Source organism: Silurus meridionalis, chromosome 2 (genome assembly GCF_014805685.1).
Source record: "Silurus meridionalis isolate SWU-2019-XX chromosome 2, ASM1480568v1, whole genome shotgun sequence".
Classification (NCBI taxonomy): domain Eukaryota; kingdom Metazoa; phylum Chordata; class Actinopteri; order Siluriformes; family Siluridae; genus Silurus; species Silurus meridionalis.
The window spans coordinates 10,868,149-10,896,131 of NC_060885.1; the positions used below are offsets into that span (position 1 = coordinate 10,868,149).

Sequence of the window (27,983 nt, forward strand, 5' to 3'; positions counted from 1 at the left end):
AAATAAAGGTTCATGAGCTCATGATAATTTATTAGATATTAATCAGTGTTTGATTTACACCTGGTCCACCACTATGCATGTGTATATAATGTATATAATGTATATTATTGGAGTAAGGCAATAGCTGCCATTTGGAAAGCAATGCAAATTTAATGACATAAAGAGAAAATGAAAACAGAATCAAAGGTCAAAACACAATGTATCCTTTGACATAAAAATAAACATGAACCTTTTATTTACACAAAACGGACGATAACATAGCAAGAAACAAAAACAGAGAGATGGCTTATTAACTCCGCTTCACACCAGCTATCAGCGTATTGTGTTGTGAAAGAATACCAGCACTTCCTGCATTTATAAAGTCCCCCCTCACCCATCTGATTGAACATGACAGGGCCCTGAATCACAAGGCCGATTACAGCATGGATAGCTCTTATTTTATTATCTTGTCAGTGCCACAGGCAGATAAATGGATCCTCATTTCCACGAGCCACTTATTCCCCTTCCTGTTTTGTCGTAGCAGCTGGGTTCAGGAAAATATTAGAAATGGCACGGAGACAAGATTGGACCTTTTAATCACGATCGGGTCAACAATCAATAAAGAGTCAGCTCTGGACTGAGACACTGTCCTTATATCCAAATTGTTTTTAGTCACTTCTTTTGTTTTCTGTTTGTTTTTTAAAGGTTTGGAAGCATGTTTAAACACAACCTGTTCATTTAGACTTGAATGATATATTCTATATTTACCAAAAATAAATTATATTTAGACTGTAACACCTACATTTCACAATTTTTACACAATAGAATGAAATGGAAATGCTTTTAATTTAGAATAAGAGGAAGCTGAGTAAAGACTGGCACTAAGTTAAACATATACATCAGTGTTTGAGGAACTATAATGAAAAGTAATTTGCTTCATTTGGCTTAGTTTGATTAGACTGATTGGTTCTTACCACAATAGGGGAACAGGTGAACTTTCTAATTGTAAGATGGCTCTTACCATTATAGCTCATACCATTACTTAATGTATAGCTAATTATACCACAGATATGAATATATTTTCTAAAACAGCATGTCTCTGACAGCAGATCTGGATGTAAATCAAACAGTAGGTTTACATAATGTTTTCGTTCATCATTCATTATTGCTTAAATAATAACCACTCTTTTACAAAGACTTGTATGCCAGATGCTTTACATAACCTATGACTATTAAACAACATAATTAAAAATGTGGTTATTTAACAACAAAAAAAAAAGTGGATAATTGATCTATAATAGGGAAGAGTTTTAGGGTATCAGCCATGATGGAACACTTTTTTAACTTCAAGTTACAGGAAAACAAATTCTAGATTTAATCTCCCTTTGCAGTTCTAGTATACAGTCCACTCTTCTTTGAAGACTTTCCACTAGAGTGTGGAGTGTGGCTGTGGAAATGTGTGCTCATTCAGTTACAAAAGCATTCAGGCAGTTATGCTGGATGAGAAAGAATGCCCGGAATGCAGTCAATGTTCCATTTTATCCCAAAGGTGTTCACTGGGGTTGAGGTTGGTGCTTCATGGAGCTTGCACAGCGACAGTGCCATCTCAGCACATGTTTAAAACATTCTTGGTTAGAGTGAAAGAAATACTTGAATGGGATGTTTAAAAAGCACACATGGGTGTGATGTCCAGGTGTCCACAAACTTTTAGCCATCATGTGTACTTGTGATTTCCATGTTCAGTTCCATTTCATACATTTGCATTTACATTTAGCACATAAAACTTATCCACAAAAGTGCTTTGAAGTCTTGAATCATTCTCTTAATGAATAAATCAACACTGGTTCACTACTAGTTGTGAACATCAGCCTAAAGCTCTGTTGAGGGAATTATAGCACATAAAGACAGAAAACAAACAGGGAAAATAAGTGCTAGTTGAAGTGTTTCAGGAAGAGATAGGTCATTTGAAGATGTTTGGACAGCTAACTTCATTCCACCGCCTCAGTGCCAGAACAGAACAGAAAAGAGCCTTGATGTATACCTACCCCATACCCAGAGAGAAGGTGGGACCAGTCAAGCAGTGCTAGAAGGTTTGAGAGATAGATGGTACAGTGCATATTAGTACTTTGCACATTCCCTGTTTTGTGAGTTGGACTAAAGCAAAACTATAAAGCTTCTAGGGCAGAGGCAATGAGGACTGGATTGAGACCCAGTGATTCATGTCTAGAACCTGCTGCTATAAAGCAACAGCCTGAATAATAGAAAGAATAGCTTTGAGCAAAATGACACTGCCTGCTGTATCATGCTGGCTTCTTAAACAAGCTACTCAAAAGCCATTGACATTCTCAGAACATCCACTTCTATGAAGAGACTCGCACGTCTGCTTGAAATTTGCCAACTAGTGGCACGAATCCCAGCTCTCAGCCCTGCTCTTCATCCAACCAGGCAAACGAAGAAGCACCACTCACATCAATATTCTGAAGCCAAGAAAAGCCATTCTCAGAATCATTCCAGCCCACAACTTAAAAATGAATATACATTTACACTACAAAGTGTTATCGTTGTTTGGCCATAAAAACAGTGAATTGTTTCTCAGTATAAAATAATACATGATGGAAAACCGGAAGCATTTTTCCTGCAATTCCACGATTGGGAAAGTTAAAACAGAACCTCATATAGGAATTCTATTTTGATTTCTGTAAGGTGGAAATTCTATAGTAAAGATACACTAATAATTAATAGTTTTACAAATATTTCATAATTGTTATATACAGCACATTAATCTAAGTAAGGAATAAAACATTGTGAGTAAGCTGGTATCAGAAAATATTTAAAGACACAGTGGTGTGATGCAGCAAAGCATGAAGTGGATTTGATTATTTTCCTATAACAACCCCAATTCCCCATCAAATACCATAGCAATTTCAACACTCCCTATTATTTATTATAATTTGCACTGTGTTCATTTTAGCTGTTTAATGTCCATGAATCAGGTCAGTTCATGTTATCACCTAGCAGCACCAGTCTCTCTGTTTCTCTGCCTTGACAATTATTAAGACAAAGAAATGCAATGTGTCATGTAGCAGAGAATTCCTGCTGTCAGAAAACGTATAGCTTTACGTCTGACTGTTACAGGCAATGGACACTGATAAATGTTTTCGTAAAACTTCAACATATCAATTATTATGCTTTTTTAATACATTTTTGTAAAGAGTCTGCCATTCAAGTCCCTGTGTTACAATAGAAACAATAATGTATTAGAAGGTTTGCGTTGAGTTCCTTGTATCTGGTTTCCATGCATCTCCTTTTATAAGTCTAAACTAATGTCTAATTCTGGTTTAAATCTTATCTTGTTATGATATACTTCTTAGTCACTGGTATTGATCCCCAATATTAAATAATGGTGAGCAATTAATCTTTTTGAACTGAACATTGCCAACAAGCATGTCTACTGCCACTGCTAACAATGCTATCAGGGAATATTACTATACTTTCATGGTCTATTTCTCGTTCCCACATCTCTACTCATCTCCTCACTAATTAATGCCTCACAGTCGATAATGCGACTGTGGCGTATGACTCTCACCTGATAGAAATGCAGCAGATGGCAGTGCAGTGCATTGCCGATGCCTTACGGGTGGTAAACAAGTGTTGCCTGTGGTTATACTGACTGAGATATCATACACAGCACTCGTGTGCATTCAGTAGAACCCAGAAACTGCTAATGGGCCAGATGCTATGAAACAGTTACAAGCAAAGCTACCATTTATTCTAAATATTAGAGATACCTTTAATATTCAAGTTATGCATTCGTCTTCACTAACTGCTTCATTTTGGTCAGGGTTGAGGCAGATCTGGCACTTATCCCTTTTTGCTAAAATTATATTTAGATTAGAAGCTATGCGCACACAAACAGACATACACGCACACACACACCTTCGTGAAGCCAATGTAGAAAATTTAGATCTTGGACAGTGGGAGGTAACGCAAATCAACATGCAGGTGGCCATGCAAGAATAAGCCAAACTCAGGGCAAACCGGGTACCCAGAAGCATCGGCAGAAAAAAATTATATTGCACTCACAACCTTTATTCATCCTTTGATGATTGCCTGGTCATATTTGAACTAAATACAAACTAACCTTGACTGAATGTAGATCTTTTTATGTTCAATGGATATGTTCCAGTCAGTTGATTCAACTGACCATTTAACTGATTGAAAAATAACATAAATAAATAAATAAATAACTCAGCAGTCCTGCTTTGTATCATGGCTCACATTAAAACACTGTCATGTGCTGCTGATTCTAGGTCTATGTTTTAGGTCCTGTCTCAACACCTGTGTCTTATTAGACTCTGGCTAATGTCTGTGCATATGCTCTTTTTTTGTTTGTTCCTCCCAAGCATCTGCAGTTAACACTTTTTTCCTGAATGTTTTGTTCTGACCAGGCTTTCCTTTGTGTTTCAACCTTACCTCATTGCTTAGTTTCTGATTATAGACTACATGAGTTTAACAGTGTCTTTCAGTGCTTTGCCCATCACTATGGACTCTACTCTAATAAACCTCACACTAACTTGTGTCTTCACAGAGCACATACATTCAAACTTTCACGTATTAATGCTTAGCAGCTAATTGAATTTGCAAATGTATCACAAGAACAAGCTCAATCTGAAAATGAGTCACATTATATTGTGCCATGCTTCAGAATTATGGACACCCATGGTAAAGATGGGGTTAAAATAGTTATACCAAACAGTATATAAGTAGCTTCATCTCTTAGAGGTATATGTAAGAGGAGTCTAATGTTAAATATAGAAAAAGAAATACTGTCAAATAATACTGTCAATTATTGTGCAACCTATTAGGACTGAAGGTTTTTCTATCATGTCCTAATACTAATTCTCTTCAGATCCTCCAAAATCCTAAAGCCCATCTCTTGTAGACTCATATTCAGATCACCTTACAGGTTTTTTAAAACAGGGTTTAGTTCAGGAGATGCAGCTGTCTTTCCAGAAACATCCAGATGTTCAGTTGAATAAAGGAAAATACATTTTTAGGAATATATTCTACTCTAGCCAGATTCATTATAAATCATTTGCCCTAAATATGCAGTAGATATTGTAATTTTAAATTTTAAACAATATATTCTGTCCAATTTATGATGGACAATATCCTTTTAAATAATATCAAAAGTCTTATTTAATGTGCTCTTCATTTTCCTCATGTGGAAGAATATATACAGGAGCCTCTGTGTCACCTCATAATCCTTCCCTGATGTAACAGGAAGTAGTGGATGACTGCTTTAAAAGTTCATTATTACATTATATAATATATCATTTTAGTAAAATATAAATAAGGACAAGTGTTACATTTTTGCCAACAGATTTTCTACAGGGTGCCAATGTGCTCTTTTTAAAAAGAATACATTTACTTAAATTACATGTTAGATTTCTCATATTTCCATTGTGAGATTAAGATAATTAACACTTATTTTTAGATTCATAACACATTTTTTTCATATCCACATCCAGTTTACCAAGCATGCCAGTAATTCTGGAGCTGCTTATACATTCCTTTAATATTGTGACAAAGATAAATATTTGTATTTATTTTATTTTTTTAAAAGCCTCTTCTGTGTCTTTGCCCTGTCAAGTCTTTTTGCCTCAGAAAATCATTCATGCCTTTGAAATGTTTTTCCCCGTCCACTGTGGGGTCTAAGCAAGATTAATAGACAAAGCCTTGTGGCTAGTACAGAAGTTCTTCAAAGTGAGAGCCATGTTCCAAAGGCTGAGGGTGTGGCTTTGGGCATGATGGGTGAAATAGCATTAACGCCTCTTCAAATGCATCCCACCTGATCTACCACAGCCACAGTCCCACAGTGCAGACTCCACAAATACAGTATATTACAGCAGGAACATTAATTATTAGTTGGCAAATGCTTTAGGGTTGAAAAAAAAAAACACAGCAGGACTTTTTCCCCCACCTATATCGCTGAGCTTATTAACATCGGGATTCATACTGCTCCTTGCTGGAGCTGTAGATTGAAAAATGCTGAGAGAAGCTTTTGAATCCATGCCTAACTCCTGCAGTCTATGGAAACATATTACAAAGCAAATATGCAGCCTCAGTGTAATAGGAACAGTTATTTTTTGTCATCAGCGTTAGTCTGAAAATTGCATACTTTACATAACAGCACTGGAACACCAGAATAAAGCAATATTGCATAGCGTCATACTATATTCAAGAGCATTTATTATTATTATTATTATTATTATTATTATTATTATGTATCATTATTTAAGTTGTATGTAGTTCTGCTATTAAATGCATGTTTACGCATCCAAACCACCTATTTTCCTTTAATTAGCATGGAGGAAGATGTGTTTCATCTACAGCTGGATAGTTACTCAGAAGGAAAAAAATGGTGCTCATGTACAGCACGGATAGCCGTTTAGGAATTAAAAGGAAATGAATCGGCCTGAATGAACTTACAGGAACCAGGAATTTTTTTATTTCCTCCAAGGCATGGCTCATGCGGGAATACGCCTCTCCGGGTGGTGCGAAGACTTCAATTAAAACATGGAGATCGTTGTTCAAGTGGGCGTACTTGGCCTCTCCGCTTTTCCTCAGCTCTTCTTCCTGCAAGGGAGAAATTTAGTGTTTTTAGTTTTGTCTGGTCTTTATTGGGATGAAACCAAATACAAAAAAGCATTATTGGACTTGAAAAAGTAATGTGCTCTGCATAGATACAAACACACAAATGCTATGTTAACTAGAGGGTTTTATTGTCATCCTGGCACTGGTGAGCAGTCAGATATGAAGTTTGTAGGACAAAGAAAGTTCACATGCATTTACCACTATTATCTTATTAATCTTTAGTGAGTGTCTGGTAAGGGATGAACTACATTTATCATTATCATTGTATTATACTGTTTAAATGCTGTTTTTTGCACCTTCGACTGCTGCTGTATTTTTTGCACTACATTGTTCTGTTTATACTCACTTCTGGGATATAGTTTTTAGTTTGTATAGTTTTTACAGTCTTCTTGTACAGTACTGTACAATCAAGTATACAGTAGGTTTACTGGTCGGCGCTATATAGGGTTTTGTGTCTTGTCTTGTGTCGTCTGTCTGCACTGTTTGCACCAGGTTGCACTCGATGCACTTTATGTAACTTGTGTTGTAGCTCTATGTTGTTTTGTGTGTTGTTGATTAGTGTAGCACCAGGGTTCTGGAGAAACGTTGTCTCATTTTTACTGTGTACTGTGTATAGTAGAAATGACAATAAAAGCCTCTTGACTTGACTTGACTTAAATGCAAACAAAATTTGGTATGAAATTCGTTATAGCGAATATCATGGACAGCATATGAATAATTAAATAATAGATGTAGCTATATTTATTAGGGATATAAAGAGTGAACATTCTGGATCAATGCATCAATTTAAAACGCAACCATATCATCACAATATCGAAATGTCGCATTCAGAATCACCTTTATATGGTATCATTATTGTATCACATATAATGTCTCATTTCTTGCAACACACTTTTGTCTTATTTCACTTTTGTATTTTCTCTAATATTTCATATTCCATACTGATGAAAGGTAAAGCAAAATTTGGTTTCTGTGTTCTCATATTTAGTGAAACAGGAAATCAGAGTCATGGATAAAGAATCATTTAAACACTTAAGTGTGCTTTTCATGGAAACATACTGTACTTACACATTACAGAATTTATGCAGGTGACAAATGTGTTTTTATTGATTTTTTATTAGTCTCATCTTCATCAAAATGTATATTATGCTTTAATCTGAGATTCGTCTACTTTTTTCAAAAACATTTTTTTCAGCCTGAATGCCTGATATCGAAAACATATCCATACACATACACTGATGTGGAGACTCATCTGGACATTTAAATAATTATATTGTTCACAATATACATTGAGAGCTGTTGAACAGAATCCAATGTAGCCACCCCTCAGATTAATTTTCCGCTATGGGATGAAACAGGAGAAAAAAATAAGGACTTCTCTGAGAGGCATTCAGTTTCCTGATTCCATTTGATTGCTGAAGGTCATCTGTAACCATTCTTCAGAAAACGTGTAATTACCGCAGCCTACATTACCACCTCCCGTTGATTATTTTTGCCTGTAGCTTGTGCTCCAAGTCTGAAGAGCTCTTTTAGAGGAGGCATTCATAGACACTCGATCAGTCATGCAGACTCTTCATTTCTGATTAGTGCTAACTAATAGTTGCTGCAACACTAGTACAATGTCACTGACCCAATCACATCGTATGTGCCTTTGAATGAAGGTCAGAAGACAATCTTGATTTTTGATTAATTCCTATTTCTAATCCTATTAATTTCCTTTGTGTGTGTGTGTGTGTGTGTGTGTGTGTGTGTGTGTGTGTGAGAGAGAGAGAGAGAGAGAGAGTGAAAGAGAAAATTGTGAGAGAAATATGCAGTATTGTGTATCAAATTGAATATTTGTTTTTATTTCCTGTCTCGTCCAAAACAGAAGGACTTTCAGTGAGATTACATTTCACTCTCTCAAGTCTGAAAGCTTTAAATTTCCTTTTATGTCAAATCGAAAGCAAATGCAACATTGCTCATTGTTTTAAGAACTGATTCAGTCTTTCAAAAGGTACCGAAGTAAGTCTAAGTGCACCAGAACCCTCTAGAAATATGACATAATGACAAGTCTTTGCTTTTTTTTGTGTGTTTATTCTTAGTGAGGAAAAAAGGTGTACATGGTGTACTGACAGCTACATTTTTTCGTAACCTAGTTTCTGTCTGGTGGTATAAAAAGATCTGTCAAATACTCCTCTCGCTGAGGTTTCCTGCACATGTATAAAAATAACGATAGACTTTTGTTCGCTTGATAATGTTTAAAGCCTAACTTAGATCCACAGAAGATATTACAGTGTGGTTCAGGGAAGCCTGATTGAAATTAGAAACTTCAAGAGAAATACTAAAGAAGCGTGTAAATCTGTCCTTGTGCACCTTCTTAAAGAGAGTAACACGGAAGGTAAAACTGCACTCTTACAACTCTACTTATGAATTATGCATCTTGTTTTGACTAAAAATCTGTTTCCATTGCAAAAAAACTGCATCTCAGATGTTAATGAGCGAGTTCTGGCTCCTGTGTGTCTGTGTCACTCTCGCTGACAGACAGAAGATAAGAGTGATGCTGCAAAAAGCCATATTTAATCTAGTTAAACCTTATTAAAGCAACAATCTGGATGTATTTAAGCTATATTTAATGTAAATGGAAATATACTAACATAAAATGAGCTGCTAGATAAATAATAATCATGCCAGCAGCCAAAATTATGTTTTATGATTCTGCTTAGAAACATAAAAATGTCTGCTCTGCTTTAAAAAGTAAAGGAAATCAGTGCTAAAGAAAAAACGGAATAATAATAATAATAATAATAATAATAATAATAATAATAATAATAATAATAATAATACAGCAGACCAGGGTTTTAACAAACAAAAAAGTTTTGTCTCCCCAATACAAAGCCATAAACCCTGAGAGACAAGAGAAAACAAAGAATGAAGCAGCACCAAATAAACATCCCACTTAATTACAGCCCATCACTGGGATGCCCTTTCAATGTCTTGCCTGAGGGTTTATGAAATGGCACAAAAATTGTATCACGACATACTGCATAATGCATCACAATATTAGTAAAATACAAAAAAAACAAGGTCAATCATAACTGTATTTAAAAAATACATATACCGTATTTTCCAGACTATAAGCTGCTACTTTTTTTCCCAAGCTTTGAACCCCGTGGCTTAAACAAGGAAGCGGCTAATTTATGGATTTTTCCTGGGTTTTTTCCCGGTTTCACAAACTTCAAGCCAAAAAATATTAGACCAATGAAATTGCTGAACAGGTTCAGGTGAACCAATGAAATTCTTTATATTGAATCGGGTGCGTATAAATATGGATGTTTCTCTGATGTTTGACCTGCCACTCACTCGGACTGTCTACAGGAAAGGCGAATCATTCGTCACGCTGAAAACAACCGGAAAAAAACGAGCTGCACGGCTTTGGGAGAAAAGCTTAATTGATGGTGATTTTTAAACGCACGACGATGCCAAAAGAAAAGCTCCCGAGAGAAATTGTTGTGAAAGGAAGGGGGAAGACTTCCTTTCGTTAAAGCCTGTGTAAAGTTCATTAGTTTCTGTGTAGCGGCTTATAGACAGGTGCGGCTTATTTGTGTTCAAAATTAAAATCTTTGTCAAATTCAGTGGGTGTGGCTTATATTTGGGTGCGCTTAATAGTCCGGAAATTATGGTATATATATTTTTTTAAATATAGAAAATAAGCACTGGATAATATTGGTGTTGCATAAATTGTATACACAAATGACATTGTTATGTTTAAGACAGATTTATTTAAATTATACACAACATTTCAAACCTAATTTATTTGATATTAATAGTTCAAGTGAAGTGACTGAAACAAATCCATAAATAAGAAGATAAAAACAAGCCATTCAATCAAAACAAAAGAAATATAAAAGAAGAGAGTGTGAGTGTGTAATGGTATGATGTATAGTGTATGGGAGGTGAGGCACTGCAGTGTCTGAGGTGCATTACTGGAAGATTTAGAGCATGATTAAATCTTTGATTAAATTGTTTTCACTGTGTATATTTTTACACTGTATTCCACACTAGATAACACTACACTCAATACACTTGAACAATTAAGACAATATACTCATTTCTGTTTAAAGATACCTGACCATTTAACCTGCTTTTTGAAAATCCCATTCCAAATGTATTCTACCGTTTAGTTTATAATAACCTCTACTTCTACTGGAAAGGCTTTTCACTAGATTGTGTAGTGTGGCTGTGGGGATTTGTGTTCATTCAGCTACAAGAGCACTAGTAAGGTCAGGCACTGATGTCAAGTGAAGAGGCCTGGTACACAGTCAGTGTTAAAGTTCATCCCAAAGGTGTTTAGCGAGGTGAAGTTCAGGGCTCTGTGCAGGCATAAATATTTCTTCAACCTTGACAACCATGTCTTTATGAGCCTTGTAGGTTTGGGCATTTTAGTTTTAGTGAAGGGAAATTGTAATACACACACACACAAAAACAAAACACTTGTTGCTAACTTTCTATTCTAAAATCTTATAAAAATTAATCCTAACATTCCACCTGCTACTTGTTACTAATTCAGTTTTCATTTCTGAATCTTATTAAGTGCTATCATGTATCCTAGTCAAACAACGAATCAAGTAAAAACAATAGCTGCAATACAATATAAATAACAGTACTGGATATCTGATTGCAATATTGATATCATATCTTTCACTCCTGTCATAAATCCTGGCGAATGATTGTGCCAACATTGAGATTGAGCTGATGCTGTACAGATGATTGAGAACTATCCTTCACTGTCACAAGGTATTATAATCATTACAGTTTCCATCACCACTAGATTATTCAGAAAACAAATGGAATGCAGAAAGACCTGAACAAAAGCCAATCAGGCCATTTTAAAGCTCCAAGCTTATTTCAAATGCAAATATATTCCTACTTAAATATTCGCTTGGTGCTGGTATGAACACGTCCAAACATGATATGCAATGATTTAATTTTGCACCTTTATCAGCATTCAGTCTTTTGCTGCCTGAATTTAAGTGAATGCACATACAAACAGTTATTACTGGGACCCTTTATAAAATACATACATCACCCTTTACATTAAAACCACTGAGTGGTGAAGTGATTTACATTGATTATCTTGTTACAATGCCACCGTTTAAGGAATATGATACATTAGGCAGCAAGTGAACAGTCTATTCTCAAAGTTGATGTGTAGAAAGCAGGAAAAATGGGCAAGATTAAGGATCTGAGCCACTTCAGCATGGACCGAAACGTAAGGACTAGATGATTAAGTCAGGGCATTTCCAAAATAGCAACATTTGTGGGGTGTTTCAAAATGGTCCAAGAAAAGACAACGAGTGTACTGGTGACAAGGTCATTTGCATACAGGGCTTATTGAAGATTGAACAGAGCAAAGGCTAGCCTGTCTGGTGCAATCACACTAAAGAGCTACTGTAGCACAAATTGCTGAAAGGATAAAGCTAACTATAAACAAAGGTGTCAGAACATGCAGTGCATTGCAGCTGTATATATCGCTGCGTAGCTTCAGAACAGTCAGAGTGTCTATCAACTGACTCATGGAGAAATATAAGGTTGCCTGGTCTGATTAATCACATTTTTTTTTTACAATATTTCGATAGCTGTGTGCATATGCATTGCATATCTAAGTAATAAATGGCAAAAAGATGCAAGACAGTAAAGCCAGCGATGCACTCTACAATGCACACTGGGAAACTCTGGGTGCTGACATTCATGTGGCTGTTACTTTGGCACGTACCACCTACCTACACATTGTTGCAGACAAAGTGCACCCTGTCACAGAAAGGTATTCCCTAATAGCAGTGGCCTCTTTTAGCAGGATAGTAGGCCCTGCCACACTGCAAACAGGATTGTTCAGGATTGATTTAAGGTACATGACAAAGAGTTTCAAATGTTGACTTGGCCTCAAAGTTCCCAGAGCATCTGTGAGATGTGCTGGACAAACAAGCCCAGTCAATGTAAGCGCCACCTTACAATTTACAGAACTTAAAGGATATGATGCTAATATCTTGGTGCCAGATATCACAGCACATCTTCAGAGGTCTTCTAGAGTTCATGCCTGAATAGGTCAGAACTGTTCTGCTGACACAAGGAGGGCCTACTCAATATTAGGCAGCTAGTTATAATGGCATGGCTGAACTCTGTATATGTAACAGTCTTTCTAGCGCGAAATGATTTGAAGTAGTACATTTTATAGATTTTATTTCTATAAATACTGGTTTCGAAACTATCACCACCCTAGCAGTTATTATTTTGTATAACATGCCTAAGTTATTATTTTTACATCTTGTAGAGTTTCTCTTTGCTGCACTGCCTCCAGTATGTGGATGTTAGATTTTTTGTCCAATCAGATTTCAGCCTCCATGTGCTGCCACATCAATCTAATCTACCCAGGGCCTTCAAAATCAGTAGTGCTGGCCTTTTTACCTTAGTCTCTATTAGCAATGGGTCTGTTTCTTTAACCAATCAGATTTCAAATTCGCCTCACAGAGCAGCTAGCTGGCCCAGAATAGCATCAGCATTTTTTCATCCTCTGATTGGTTTGTCAGAGGGAAACTGTTACAGCTGAGTTTGACTGACAAAACACGTGTGTAGCGCGCTGTACACATTAATACATCTGAGTTAGACTTTTTTATGCCTACGGAAGAAGAGAAATTAATTTGGTCTCCGACATAATTAGAAATCCATTTTTAAGAAAAGCTAGACATCGTGAGGAGAGATCGGCTAACCCCGAAGCTAGCTAGTCTCAGCCCGGGAAAGGGTTTGTTCACCACTTCCAGACTAGTGAATACGAGCGGTACTGGCACTGGCTTACAGCCTCTGAGGAGCGGTGCAAATTATGAGTATGCATCTCTGGTAAATAGGGTGTATTTTATTATATTTTTTATGTTTTTGTCATGTTCCAGATCATGTAGGTGGCACAGTTGCGGTTGTAGTGTAGTGCCTCTCTCTCTGTAATGCCACACCATGGGCGTAAATCCTTCCCCATCCGAGGATTGTCCCCCCCCCAAAAAAATATTTAAAAAATATCGCACTCTCTATTGTGAAAAAATATGTATGTATACCGAAATAATTGTGTAAGTAGAAAAAAAAAAAAAGCAAAAATTGCATTTAGAAGCAGTTGAGTTCCCCCTCCCCTTCCTCACAGTGGTTTGACCCACTGCCTGCTTTCCCAGTTCATCTCACCTACTCTGCACACACGAGTCAGGTGTGTGTCTGCGGCTCAATTAATGTTCAACTCCATTAACTAGGGTATTTTATTCACTTTAAATAAAGCGATTCTCTTTAATGTAGTTGATGCAGACTCATTCATAAATTAGTTGCGACAAAAATGCTGATTACCGATGAACTTTTTCATGAATCTGCTCTATTAGCGATTAAAATATGACTTATCTAGTTAACGTTAGCTTGTTTACAATAGCTTGTAGCATAGTGCACTGACACTAACATGCCAAAGCCGTTTCCCATGCAGTGTTTTATTTGGGACGACTTGGCATAATGTTAACTTACATTAACAGCCACAATTAGCATATTGTTTAGCTGTGCATTTACTAAATGAGCACTGTGCTACGTCCAACCTGACCCCACTGTATTTTTTTTGCATAATCAATATCTATTCTGTTCTTAAGTGTCTTCATTAATTTTAAATAAAATTTTAAACCTTTTTTTAATTCCTAGTTTTGCTTTGGTATTGAACCTGAGAAAAACTTTGAAAATAACCATAATGACGCAGTCTCCATGCTACAATAATAATAATAAAAGCAAAGTGTTTCACTGTGGGGACACTGTGTCTTTATCAGTACAATTTGACTGTATTATTTGTGTCCCCTTTAAAAATTGCTCATGAGAAATTTTATATTTATTGTCCCCCTCTACTGTTGTAATGAAATTTACGCCCATGTGCCACACGTTCTTATATTGCGTTTTTGTATAGTATTGATAGTTTCTATAATTGTGACATGATAGTGGTGGTATTAACAGGTGGATTAAGTCGGGTACCAAATGCATGGCCCACCACTGCTGTGACTATGTTTTACCACTATTTGTGATGCCTATTAATACTGTGCATATCTAAGAAAGACATGGTACCTCAGCGAAATTTTCTTTTTAGTTTCATTTCACAAAATATTTAAATACTTAGGTATTATTATTATTATTATTATTATTATTATTAACATAACATGCACATATTATAGCTAGTACTAACATTACTAGCTTTAAGTATCAATTTTTTCCCTTTCTAAATTTCAGAGTAGTGCATTTGTTCCGGATCATTCTAAAATTAAGTGTTTCTATGCAGTGTATATTTTGTATTTTCTGAGTCTTTCTGAGTGCCATTAACTGCTGAGGCTGTGCTTAAACTTACACAAACAAGCTTTCAGGGGACTAACAGTCTAAAGGATAAATAGCTCTAGTAAAGCAGAATTGCTGTGTACAGACTTTTCCTTTCAGTGCAGCATTATGAATGATGGCACATAGACTATATTTTGAAATTGGATCAAACTAATGCATTTTAATATGTTTAATTCTATTCATTTTTCTATTGAGCGATTTAACATTTCCTGAAAATAACGCTTTACATATTAATGTGTTTAGGCATAATTGAAGGTGAATATTGCATGTCATGTGCATTTCAGTGATTGAAACCAAAAGCAAAAGCAGGATTCTGTTATCCTACCTTGTCTTTATCTCTCATTGAACCCTTGCCGAGAATGGACATCTTCGCCCCGGTTTCCTCTTGTAATCTTTTCATGGAATTGCCCCGGGGCCCCAGCAGTTTCCCAACAAAATTAAACTGTAATGGAGAAGAGAAAAAAGCAATACCGTGAGTCTCTCACGCTTCCTGACAGTTCTCTTACTTCAAAGTCATTAAAAAAACATCTATAGGGTTTTTTCCATCACAGACAAAATCAGTCACACCCTCAAACATATTAACTGAACAAAAAATTGGTTTAAAAAAATGCACTCTGTTTCTACCGTGTCCATCAATACTAGTTTTTTAGCACCAATAACAGCAATGCTTGTCCTTCGCCATAATTTGTATTTTGCAGTAACAAGTTCTATCTTTAGGGAGTGCAATCTCTCACCTGGATAATCAATGTTCAGGGTCAATAAAGACCTTGGTTGCCTTCACTTGAAATTAGAACATGTGCAGATGCCAATAAAGATCTGTGGAGTGCCCCTAAGGCCAGTGCTTGTAGAAGGCATAACATTAATTCATAAACTTTTTATTTATTGAAATATGTCTAATTAAACATATGGAAATTTCAGCAATAGTTCTCACTCACTTTAACTTATTGCTTTAAGTTATGCTTTAACTTATTAATATCTGGTTGTATAAATCCCAGTGTATCATTTTAACATCTTGCATAATAAAATAATTAAAAAAACTTATCAATATCTATCTATCTGTCTGAATCTTAATTGCAAAAGTAAAAAAAACAGTATTTAATTTATTTAAATTTGGGTGCCTGATTTATTTTAATTCAATTTTCGAATAACATTTTATATGTATAGTGCTTTTAACAATTGACAGTCCCAAAGCAGAATTAAACACATAATGAATATACGTTTTTTATTTATAAAAGTCTATATAAGTTGTTTTTAGTTGGTTTAATAAGTTTTTTCTCTAATGAGCAAGCCAGTGGTGACAGTGGCAAGGAAAAACTATAGGGATTATATTTTATTACTTTCATGTGTTTCTGCAACAGTTTCAAACATTTCAAGTTTGTTTACTTTACAGATGCAAATATCAATGATGTTAGATTAAAGCAAAAAAGGGAGGAAAAAAAAAATCTTTATTTTCAGCAACATTAGATACAAAAAGCATTACTTTAGAGAATTTCAATGAGCATTTCAAATGAAAATAACTTTAACCCCCACTAGATTTATTTTGCTCACAAGTTTGTTGAATGCTTTATTTCTATTGCTTCATTACCCCAACAGTAGCATAAAATTAAGGCATGGCATATGTAAATTAGATGTATATGAGGATAAATTGTGGTTTGTCATATGTACATGGAATGTAAATTAGGGACTAGTTAGTGAGGGTTTATTCCTCACAGCCAACATTGTTGCATCATTTTCCTGTTTTTGTATGAAATAAGGACAAAACAGGTAAATAACGTGACAATTTCTAAAATCAGATGCAGAGTGATTTGCTTGTTATTCTTGGCACTCGAATCTGTGCTCATTTTTTGCAGTTTTGATGAACAAGGCCAATATATTTATCTACAGTGGGGATTCTAGTCACGCAGTGTAGATGACAGGCTATCAAGGAAATGGCTCGGGGCAACAACTAACATTTCACACTCACAGTGGGCTAAAAGTCAGAAAGACCAGTTACTCATATTTCTTTTCCACTCCTTTTCCCTTCTACTTCATCCATAAACCAATCACTACCAAACTCTTACTATCATTCATACAGAAAAGACATATTGTAGGATGTATTACACGTATGTGTTATGCTAAATTATTTGCATTGTTTAAATAGAATGTAACAAAAAGCCAATTTTCTTAATATGTATGAGTCTTAAATAGATCTATATCATGAACCTTATCTTCATCAAATCTATGTCATGAGCCTTAAAAGTATAGGCCGATAAAAAACAAAAAATAAAGCAAAATGAAGGGGCTGTTAATTATTAAGTAGCAAACACACCAGACTTTCGCTCTGCTATTTTCTTAATTATTCTTGCCATACCTAATGCCTGATCTGTAATCACATGATTCTGGTTCCACTCTAAAGAGGGAAGGAAATTGAGATTCTGTTTTATTTTCCACCACTTCTATTTATTGTTGTTTCTTTATTACATGTTTAGATTTTTCTAAGATGCACTTAAGGAAACACTTAGAGGTGGACAAATCAGTAGCCTGTGTGCCTGGGATTTGTGTCCAGGTGGTTGCTGATGTATTTGTAGTAAAAAAAAAAAAGAAAATATTGGCCTTATAATTTTGCAAACAAGAATTGGTATGTAGCTATGTGCAAATTTGGTAAAAGTTTGGTAAAGGTGGTAAAGTACAAAGAGGATGAATTAATTTAAATAAACAAAAATATATCTATGTGTGGAATGTCCAATAGTAATACTGTAGCTTTGCTTGTGTAGTGAAAAAGGGAAAGGGCTACCAGGTGCTGACACATTCACTTGCAGACGTGATTGCATCTCCGTCTGAAGGTGACTAAGGTCATGATGGGCATAAAAGGTAATATTGTGTTCCATTTGAGGCCATACTACAAATGGACAATTCATATACCTGATGGTAGAGGATATAGGGTACTGTGTAAAGGCCTGGTGTATAGTACATACTTATATTTATACACTTAGCTAGTGTAACAGGTATAGAAATTATTATAATTCATTAAATATGTAGAATTACACAACATAGGTTAAATCTTCATATGTGTATCAGAAACCACATTGTAGATTCCAATGGATTCAGTAACTGTATTTTTCTGAGTAAGCACATGAAGCTTTAACTGAAAGTCTACAGTATGTGCTAGTTAATGAATTATTATTACTTGACACTGCTTTAAATAACCAGCTGCCATTATGTTTCACCTTTTTTAGATATATTATAGATACAGTGAGGAAAATAAGTATTTGAACACCCTGCTATTTTGCAAGTTCTCCCACTTAGAAATCATGGAGGGGTCTGAAATTGTCATCGTAGGTGCATGTCCACTGTGAGAGACATAATCTAAAAAAAAAATAATCCAGAAATCACAATGTATGATTTTTTTACTATTTATTTGTATGATACAGCTGCAAATAAGTATTTGAACACCTGAGAAAGTCAATGTTAATATGTGGTACAGTAGCCTTTGTTTGCAATTACAGAGGTCAAACGTTTCCTGTAGTTTTTCACCAGGTTTGCACACACTGCAGGAGGGATTTTGGCCCACTCCTCAGATCTTCTCTAGATCAGTCAGGTTTCTGGCCTGTCGCTAAGAAACACAGAGTTTTAACTACCTCCAAAGATTCTCTATTGGGTTTAGGTCTGGAGACTGGCTAGGCCATCTTCAATGCTCTAACTGAGGGAAGGAGGTTGTTCCCCAAAATCTCGCAATACATGGCCCCGGTCATCCTCTCCTTAATACATTGCAGTCGCCATGTCCCATGTGCAGAAAAACACCCCCAAAGCATGATGCTACCACCCCCATGCTTTACAGTAGGAATGTGTTCTTGGGATGGTACTCATCAGTCTTCTTCCTCCAAACACGTTTACTGGAATTAGTTCTATTTTGGTCTCATCTGACCACATGACTTTCTCCCATGACTCCTCTGGATCATCCAAATGGTCATTGGCAAACTTAAGACGTGCCTGGACATGTGCTGGTTTAAGCAGGGGAACTTTCCATGCCATGCATGATTTCAAACCATGACGTCTTAGTGTATTACCAACAGTAACCTTGGAACCCAGCTCTTTTCAGGTCATTGACCAGCTCCTCCCGTGTAGTTCTGGGCTGATTTCTCACCTTCCTTAGGATCATTGAGACCCCACAAGGTGAGATCTTGCATGGAGCCCCAGACCGAGGGAGATTGACAGTCATGTTTAGGTTCTTCCATTTTCTAATGATTGCTCCAACAGTGGACCTTTTTTCACCAAGCCGCTTGGCAATTTCCCCGTAGCCCTTTCCAGCCTTGTGGAGGTGTACAATTTTGTCTCTAGTGTCTTTGGACAGCTCTTTGGTCTTGGCCATGTTAGTAGTTGGATTCTTACTGATTGTATGGGGTGGACAGGTGTCTTCATGCAGCTAATGGCCTAAACAGGTGCATCTAATTTAGGATAATAAATGTAGTGGAGGTGGACATTTTAAAGGCAGACTAACAGGTCTTTGAGGGTCAGAATTCTAGCTGATAGACAGGTGTTTAAATACTTATTTGCAGCTGTATCATACAAATAAATAGTTTAAAAGTCATATATTGTGATTTCTGGATTTTTTTTTTTTAGATTATGTCTCTCACAGTGGACATGCACCTACGATGATAATTTCAGACCCCTCCATTTCTAAGTGGGAGAACTTGCAAAATAGCAGGGTGTTCAAATACTTATTTTCCTCACTGTATATTCTATATAAAAATTTCTTAAGTTTTTTCACCAGCATATTTTGGTGTACATTTTTTGTGTTCTTCTATTTATCCAGAACACAATGTGTATTAATTTACCCAGTTTCTACTCTGCTGATCAAAGATTGTGCTAAGGGAAAAGAGCTTGCCCTTCAAATGTTTTCAAAGGTCAGCTGACACACACTGTTGAGAAAGCAAAATGCACATGTAGGCATCAGTCATCAGCACATGTCTGGAAATCACCTGCATCTGCATTTCTTTTGTTCATGTTTAAAGTAGGACAGTCCTAACAAACATTTTACTGCATGTCGTACTGTATAAATGTGTATGTGACAAATAAAATTTGAATAAAAAATTAGATTTCATCTAGTAGACAAACCAGAACCCGCGTGCAGCGTTATTTTGGGGACCTATGTCATTTAGGGAGGGATATAAAGACGAAGCTCACTGACAGCGCTCGTTATATTTAGAATAAACCTAAGGAGCTTTAAAGAAGATGATTAGTACGAAAACTGGATTATGAATTTTCTACACGGCTGAACTATAGCAAAAAAATGAATGCTAAAGACAAATTCGTCTCATTAGTGCAGCTCGGTTGGAAATGCTTTCATGCCTTATAAATAAGCGGAAATGCTTCGAAATTACGGTAGCTTGACCAGACAATGACATTCGATTTAAAATAAAAAAAGCTTCTAGGTGATCTCTACTGAAAGAATATTTAACAAGCAAATAATGTAGTAGGTATTATGTACCTGGCAATTACCCTTCCATGACTATACATGCGATATGCAGATTAAATGCAAGCAGAAGGATTTTCTTCTGCATCCTATCACAGAGCATCAACAGGCTCATTTGTTTCTGAGTGTTGGAAACGCCTGCATCGCCTCCTGCCTGGTGGATGTGACAGAAATACTCCACAGCTGGCAGGAAGCCCTCAAGCAGATGGCCGAAGATGCTCACTGGGCGGTGGCAGCTGAGTGGCCTGTTTTCATTAAGCTAATGAATGTCTGGAGCCCCCTCTCTGGCTCTGCAATGAGCAATTTGGGCTTTATTAGGGACCATGGTTCAGTGTTAAATGAGGTTTGAAAAGACGCACGCCGCCCTGGCAGCGGTAGGTTGGCAGGACAATGAAAGACGGGCATGGGCAGACTGACATAAGCGTGGCACAAGCGAAATGATGAACTTGATAGCAAGAAGATGATTACTACGCACAAATCAAGCATTAATATGTGCTGATGATATCAGACCACAGTTGAAGAGCCAGAAAAAAGCTAACTACTGATTTACTATTATTGTTAAAAGGTGAAAACTTATCATCCGCAGAAATTAGCTTTCTCTATATGAGGCTCTATGACAGGGACCTTCACCTGGACTAGGTTTGGCTGAATCTTCTCTTAGTATTTCTTTTCTTTTCTTTTCTTTTCTTTTCTTTTCTTTTCACAAACAACGTTATGTTAGATTAGAATCCTGGCCAACCAAGTTTTAAGAAACCTGAACAAGCTGGTGTTTTGTCTAATTGGGATATTTCCTTGCAGTTAATTGAGTATGACACTCAAGGCTGCACAGAGGCCCGGCTGGACTGCTATCAAGGATGAAGCTTAAATAGAAAATGTATAGTTCATTACCCTCAGCTTACTCTGACTGCCACAAATATTGTGAACTTCATTACCAGTCTCGACAGCCAAAATAGCTACATAAGTGACCCATGTTTTTGGGCTGAAATGTCATTTCTGCATAAGCAAAGGCATAACAAACTCCTTTATCCACTTCCCCCTTAAACAACTTGGATAAGATGGAGGTAAATATTCTGTACAGTCACTGGCCACTTCATTACCCGTACTGATTCATGCAATTGTCTAGCAATGTGTCAGCAGAATAATGCATATAGAGATCTGGAGCTTCAGTTATTGTTCACATCAAATATCAGAATGGGGTAAATTTTTAGCAGTAACTTGGCATGATGTTCAATGCCAGAAGGGTTGGTTTAAGTAGTTCAGAAGCTGTTGAGCTTCTAGGATTTTCATGTATTACCATCTCTAAGTTTTACACAGAATGGCACAAAAACAAAAACATCAAATGAAGTTAGTTAGGTGGAAGTATCTTGATTAAGAGGACTAGGTAAACTGGCCAGGTAAACTGGCATAATGTTGCCTAAAGAAACCCTACATTTAAAAGTATGACACTATTACACCAGAGATTTTTCTAATCCTTTTGTAACAGTTTTTTTTTTTTACACAATCTGTATTTGCACTGTTCAATACTTGACATGATATAATATGTAATAATGTTCGACTGTAGAAAAAAGAACAGTGGCATTCACAGCAAATATGTGCTATGTACACTTTAATCTAGTTTTTTCTTTTTTGTTCATTTATACATGAATCAATTTAATATTTGATTCTTGAAACATCCTTTTCCACAATCCGCAAGCCACTTGTTACAGGTTCTAAAAAATATTCATAGATGCTAGTTAACTAAATTGTGTGTGCTTAAAAAGTATTTTAAAAAAAATCTTAACCCAGTTACTATTATCCATGTTACCCATCCTACAAATTAATAACATGAAAAATAGTAACTGGGTTGAGATTTTCTTTATTCTTATTCTCAGCTACTATATTACAGAAAATTGAGAAATTATTGCTATATGTGGGCTATTTTCTAAAAATCGTTTAAAGCTTTAAAGAACTAATTGGCAGAAATGACTTATCTAGAGAACAACAAAATTGCCTTGTCCCCTTTGTGTGTGTATTCGATTAGAGCTTACAAGAATAATAGAAGTTAGCAGGGTCATCAAATTTCCAATATCATTATGTTCCTCTCATACCAAATTTCCTATCATCCTGTTTCTATCTGACAATATAGTCATGAAAATAATGTGCTGCCACACCAGTGATTTGAGAGTTGACGTACAGAATCTTTATTTGCTCTGATTGTTTTTAGCTGTACCACACAGTGCTGCATGCATATTTCTGGTTGTGGGAAGTGAAATGCCAAAGAACATTACATGCAAATCTTCTGTTGAAAGATAGCAGTTTGTATGACAGAGAGTGTTTACTGTGGAAAGACTGGATTGAAACCTGGAGCTGGACAATGTTTTTTGACCTGGTTTGAAAAAGAAATCCAGTCAAACCAAACAAAACAAATCCATTTGTAGTTCAGAATCTACTTGCCAGTAACACTTGGCAGAAAATATAGTGGTGTATTATCCAAAACATTGGTAGGCATTTTGCCTTTGTTTGAGCTAGAGGGCAAACCCCACTGCCGTATATATGGCACCAGATAAGTTCCCCAGCTACAGAGAGAGGAGAGCAGTGCCAGATGAAGCAGCTGTACTGCTGGGATGGACTCCTTATAGCATAGTTTTTGTCGAGGACTAAGAATGTTACAACCCTGAGAGGAGACACGACTTAGCTGGAGTGAGTGTGTGGATGCAGGTATTAGCACTCAGGAGGTTAGACAGTGACAAGATACAGCACAGAAGGCAATCCCTGCAATATAAAAGAAGGCTAACAATCTGGAAAAAAAAAAAAACATAGACAGAGAGAGAGAAAAACAAAGACAGAACAACAAAAAAAATTGGGAAAATGGGGAGGCAAAGGAGACATAGAAAAAGACTTTCATGGACATAGATAAAAAAGTATGATAAAGAATCGGTGTGAGGAACAAAATCAGAGATTTTCATGGCTAAAAAAAGTAAGAAATAGCAACATGGAAAAGGAAAAAAGGAGAGAAAAGTGCATACATGAATCACAGACCTGGCAACAAAAACATACATATAGTTAGCTCTGTTACTATAAGAAAGTTAGTATTAAAGTGTACCTAAATTCAGAATTACATTTAGTGTCTTTTGGTATAAATATTTTGGCCTTAACATTATCTGTAATTTAATGTGCTCCGAAATAATAGAAGAATTTGGAAGACATACGTGTATAAAATGTACAATATGAATCAATGTTGACATCATTCTGCTTTTTAGCTTTTTACCAGATTTTTTTCATGTCAGCATGCATGGGTTGTAAATGTGTCCTTGGTTGTTCAAAGACTACGTTTCTTCATTTCCAACTTTAAATTGGTTAAGAATGTAATGGCTTCTCAAGATGTGGGGTAAGCTAAATGATATTGGTGAATTAAAAAGGGGGAGGAGCTCCGGATATCCTGTTTCAGTGGAAATTACAGTAACATATTAAACATTACTGTGCATTATCTAGTACGTATTCATTCACACCTAGAAGTAATTTAGATCACTTGCATTTCTTGACCAGGTTCAAAATGAGCCCATGAGTAGCACAAATTGAACCCATGAACACGAAAATTTGAACATTTTTACACAGGCTTTAACGAAAGACACGTTACACGGTGTAACGGGTGAAATATGTTGCGCTTCCTTTAGGAGCATAGCGGTATTTTGGGAATAGCATGCCAGAAGCGAGCTCTCCCTTCACCCAGACTCAACGTGTTACAACGGCTTGTATCTAAACAGTAGCCGACCAAGAAAGTCATTGTTCACTGTCTTCCTCCTTCCTTTCACAACTATTTATTTCGGGAGTTTATCTTTTGGCATCGTTGTGCGTTTAAAAATCACCTGATGGAAGTTTTTTCTCCCAAAGTCGTGCAGCTCAGAACACAGTTGAGGTGCGTTTTTTTCGTTTCCGTTCGGAAATTTCATGGGTCTAATGTTATGGGGTTCAGTTTTTTTGGCTTGAAGTTTGTGAAACCGGGAAAAACCCAGGAAAAATTCATAAATTAGCCGCTTCGTTGTTTAAGCCGCGGGGTTCAAAACGTGGGAAAAAAGTAGCGGCTTATAGTCCGAAAAATACAGTAAGTAAATATGCCACATCAAATATCAGGTAGGCGAATGCTGAGGATGGAGTCACTGGGAGGGAGGAAAAGAGAAAGGCCAAAGAGGAGGTTTATGGATGTGGTAAGGAAAGACATGCAGGTGGGTGAAAAAGGCAGATGTACAGGACAGGGGGTATGGAGAAGGATGATCCGCTATGTGGACCGCTAATGGGAGAAGCAGAAAAAAGAAGAAGCAGAAGAAGAAATATCCAGTGATGAGATGTTTCATGACAGTCTATAAAAGCTTCGCACATTGCTATTACCTAATATAACAGACTATCCACATAAAGAGCTTGCAATTGAAAAATAAAAAAAAAGGAGTGGGAACAAAGCAAAAGATGGCAAAGAAGAAAAAGAGCAATACTGAGTGGGATAGAAAGAAACTAAGGATGGAGATCATGTGAGGGAGTGACAAAAAAGATGAAGCACTCCAACAACACTCTCCATATTTCAGAGTGAACTTCAAAGGGACCTTAAGAGCTTTGAGGAAGATGATTACTTGCGAAACTGGATTATGAATTGCTGTTTCTGCGTGCCTGAATTACGGTCAGAAGTGAACACCGATGACAAATTCATCTCATTAGTGCAGCTCTGTTGAAAATGTCCTCATGCATTATGAATAAACTGAAATGTTTCAAAATCACTGTGGCTTGGCCTGACAATATGACACTCAAGTTAAAGAAAATGAAATGTAGGCAGAGCTGCTTTTTTCCCTTGAGAATATTATTCATTCTTTAACATTTACTATAAAGAATAAATGCATACACAGACACATTCATTCTTTATGATGGAATGCCTTTAGTCAAGTCAGTAAAGCAAATTGAAAGTATTTTGGTTTTCAAAAAAGGCTATTAGATAATAATGACATTAGAGAATTACATAAGGTTTTTAGTGGGGAATATTTAGTGAGATGTATTCTTGGTAATGTAGCTTTGTGTTGAAAAATCCATTTCATAACCCACACTGAGCTCTGGAACGTTGAGGCCAGTAGCACAGATGTTGGGTAAACAAACAGCACATTAAGACTCTCCCCATCAGGAGGTTGTCACCTTAAAAGACCCTTATTCACACAGGGCAAAAAAAACATCCTACAATGCCTTTTTTGCAGTAACAAAGCTCATATCACTATCCGGAGTGCATTATAGCCACTGCAGTCTGGTCAGCTGAATCATATAGCTGTATTTTTCTCTTTACTTCTATCAAAAACTTGCCACAACATGAAAGGTGCATTAACCAAGCTTGAAGTTAGCATGTAAGCAGGATTTAATACAGGTAGTTCCTGAGTTACGATGTTTCGACTTTTCTTGATCTTACGATGACGATATCGATACGACAAAATTGTAAAATCATTTTAGGGTTTATGCGGTAGGCAAACCTAGCAGCATATATCAAGTAGATCAATTGGGATGCTGCCAGAATGTATGCAGCTCCCACCTTGTGGGATGCCTTTCTCTCGCTAGCAGTTGACAGAGCTCAGTCGTCTTGGTGTTTGAACACATATTTCTTTTTTGTTTTTGATGTTTCAAAGCCCAATTTTAGCTCTTGTTTCTCTCCTTTTTATCAGCACTCGTCCACGCACCCACTGCCACATACAGTACTTAAATATTAGAGATCGACCGATTGATTGGCCAGCCATTTTTTTCCTGTGCTTATTCGCAAAGCTAATCAAAGTTCTCTTTCTTGCCAATGAGCTCCGCCTCCAAATTCGACATACAGAATCAGCCTAAAATCAGCTGAAGTCGTCTGACATTTTCTGTATAACATCTTATTCATTACCTATTAGAATTTCTGAGATAAAGGGGACAAAAAAGAAAATCGGCCAAACATAGCGGCCAAGAAAAAATAAACGGCACATTATATCGCTCATTGGCTGCCGTGATTTCTAAATATCAGCACCGGCCAGAGAAAAACACATATCAGTCGACCTCTAATATATACAGTAAAGTTTATACATTACAGTAGTGTAAAATGTTTTGCTAAATTATGGACTGTAATTTGTTAAGTTGTTGACAAATGACATTATACTACCCCATACTGATCACCAATCTTTAAGACTTCTGGATAGGTTAGGCCATGTCTCGATTTACAATGGGGTCATCGTAACACATTGCCATCGTAAGTCAAGGATTACCTGTATCTGCAAGATCTGACGCATAAAACATTTCACATTTTTGAGATTACAGCATATACATATAAAGAAACAAGCTAGCCGACACATATCTCCAAAGTAATTAGGAAGCAACTATGAAATCAGCCAAACATATTTTAATTTTATATCTTCATCGGCCAATATTTAACGTAACATTGAAAAGGTAAAACCGGAGTATGATGCATACCAGTAATGCAAATGGAAAAAATTATGGTTGCATTAACCAGGAGGTAGAGGTACCAGCTCTACGCATGTAATATGATATAATAGATAGATGAAATAGGTGGAGATGTGCAAATAACAATATCATATAAAAAAGTTGTAGTACTAAGAGATTACAGCAGTAAAGTGCCAGTGTTTAGTTTTAGGGTTAAAGTTAACAGTTAGCACTTGGTAGCTGAGTTGAGCATTATAACCTGTACATCACTGATTCTGAATGTAAGTGAGGCCTTATGAAACAAATTCTATGTACAGCCTGTCACATCTGTGTTGAGAGTGTTAGCCACAAACCACCATCTCCTAATTTGTTTGCTACAGTGGCAGTAGGAGGAACTAGAAAAGGTCATAAAAGTTTCTGTCAACAGGGAAAATTAGGGATAATTAAGGTTGGAGGTAAATGGAGCTAATTAGTATGGGAGGACCAACCGCACTGAGGCATTGTGATGTTGTACAGTGTTAGGCAATGTTGTACGTTTTCTTAGTCATTAGTCACTAATTACAGATTTTAAAATGTTTATCTGCCTGTAGACCAGCAGCTGGATGAGATTTCTTAGAAGTCTTTTTAAATCATTTACAATACTGATAATCAATGCATAGTGGTTTCACCCAAAAGTAAAAGCAGCTGCATGTTAAAGCTGTGCAATTTATAATTTACAAGTCATACAGTAGGCTTGATTTAAAACTACTTTTATTAGCAAGCTGTATGATGGAGAAGCCAAGTGGAACTGCTGTTTACACATTTCAAGTCAAGTCAAGAGGCTTTTATTGATCCTAATCCTAAGTTCAGGTTTACAGTCTGTGCATACAGTAGTTTATGTGCATATTGCCCCCTGTGTCTTCATGGGTTTCCTCTACGATTTTGAACTTTCCTCTCACCTCCCAAAAATGCCACTTGGTGGACAGACTTCTGTTAATCTCCCCTAGATGTAAGAGAGTATGTGTTTCTGTGCATTTTCATGGGACACTGAAATAGACTGATGCTATGTGTTTTCCTGGGTGCAACCCGGGAAAGAGTCTGCAACAACCACAATCCTGTCCTGATAATAAATGACTGGATC

General features: G+C 36.5%; 1 protein-coding gene across 7 annotated transcripts in view; it reads right to left on the bottom strand.

Moving 5' to 3' along the window:
- The window catches only part of khdrbs2 (KH domain containing, RNA binding, signal transduction associated 2), a 114,155-nt gene that overhangs the window by 56,765 nt on the left and 29,407 nt on the right, over positions 1 to 27,983 (bottom strand). For all 7 annotated transcript variants that reach the window (XR_006927434.1, XR_006927427.1, XR_006927428.1 and 4 more), the window contains exons 3-4: positions 15,329 to 15,445; positions 6,472 to 6,618 (exon numbers count right to left, since the gene is read on the bottom strand). Coding sequence is in view for 4 of the 7 variants with exons in the window: in XM_046862185.1 (XP_046718141.1) it covers positions 6,472 to 6,618; positions 15,329 to 15,445 (264 nt within the window). In the remaining 3 variants the exon portion in view is untranslated. The remainder of the gene's footprint in view (positions 1 to 6,471; positions 6,619 to 15,328; positions 15,446 to 27,983) is intronic.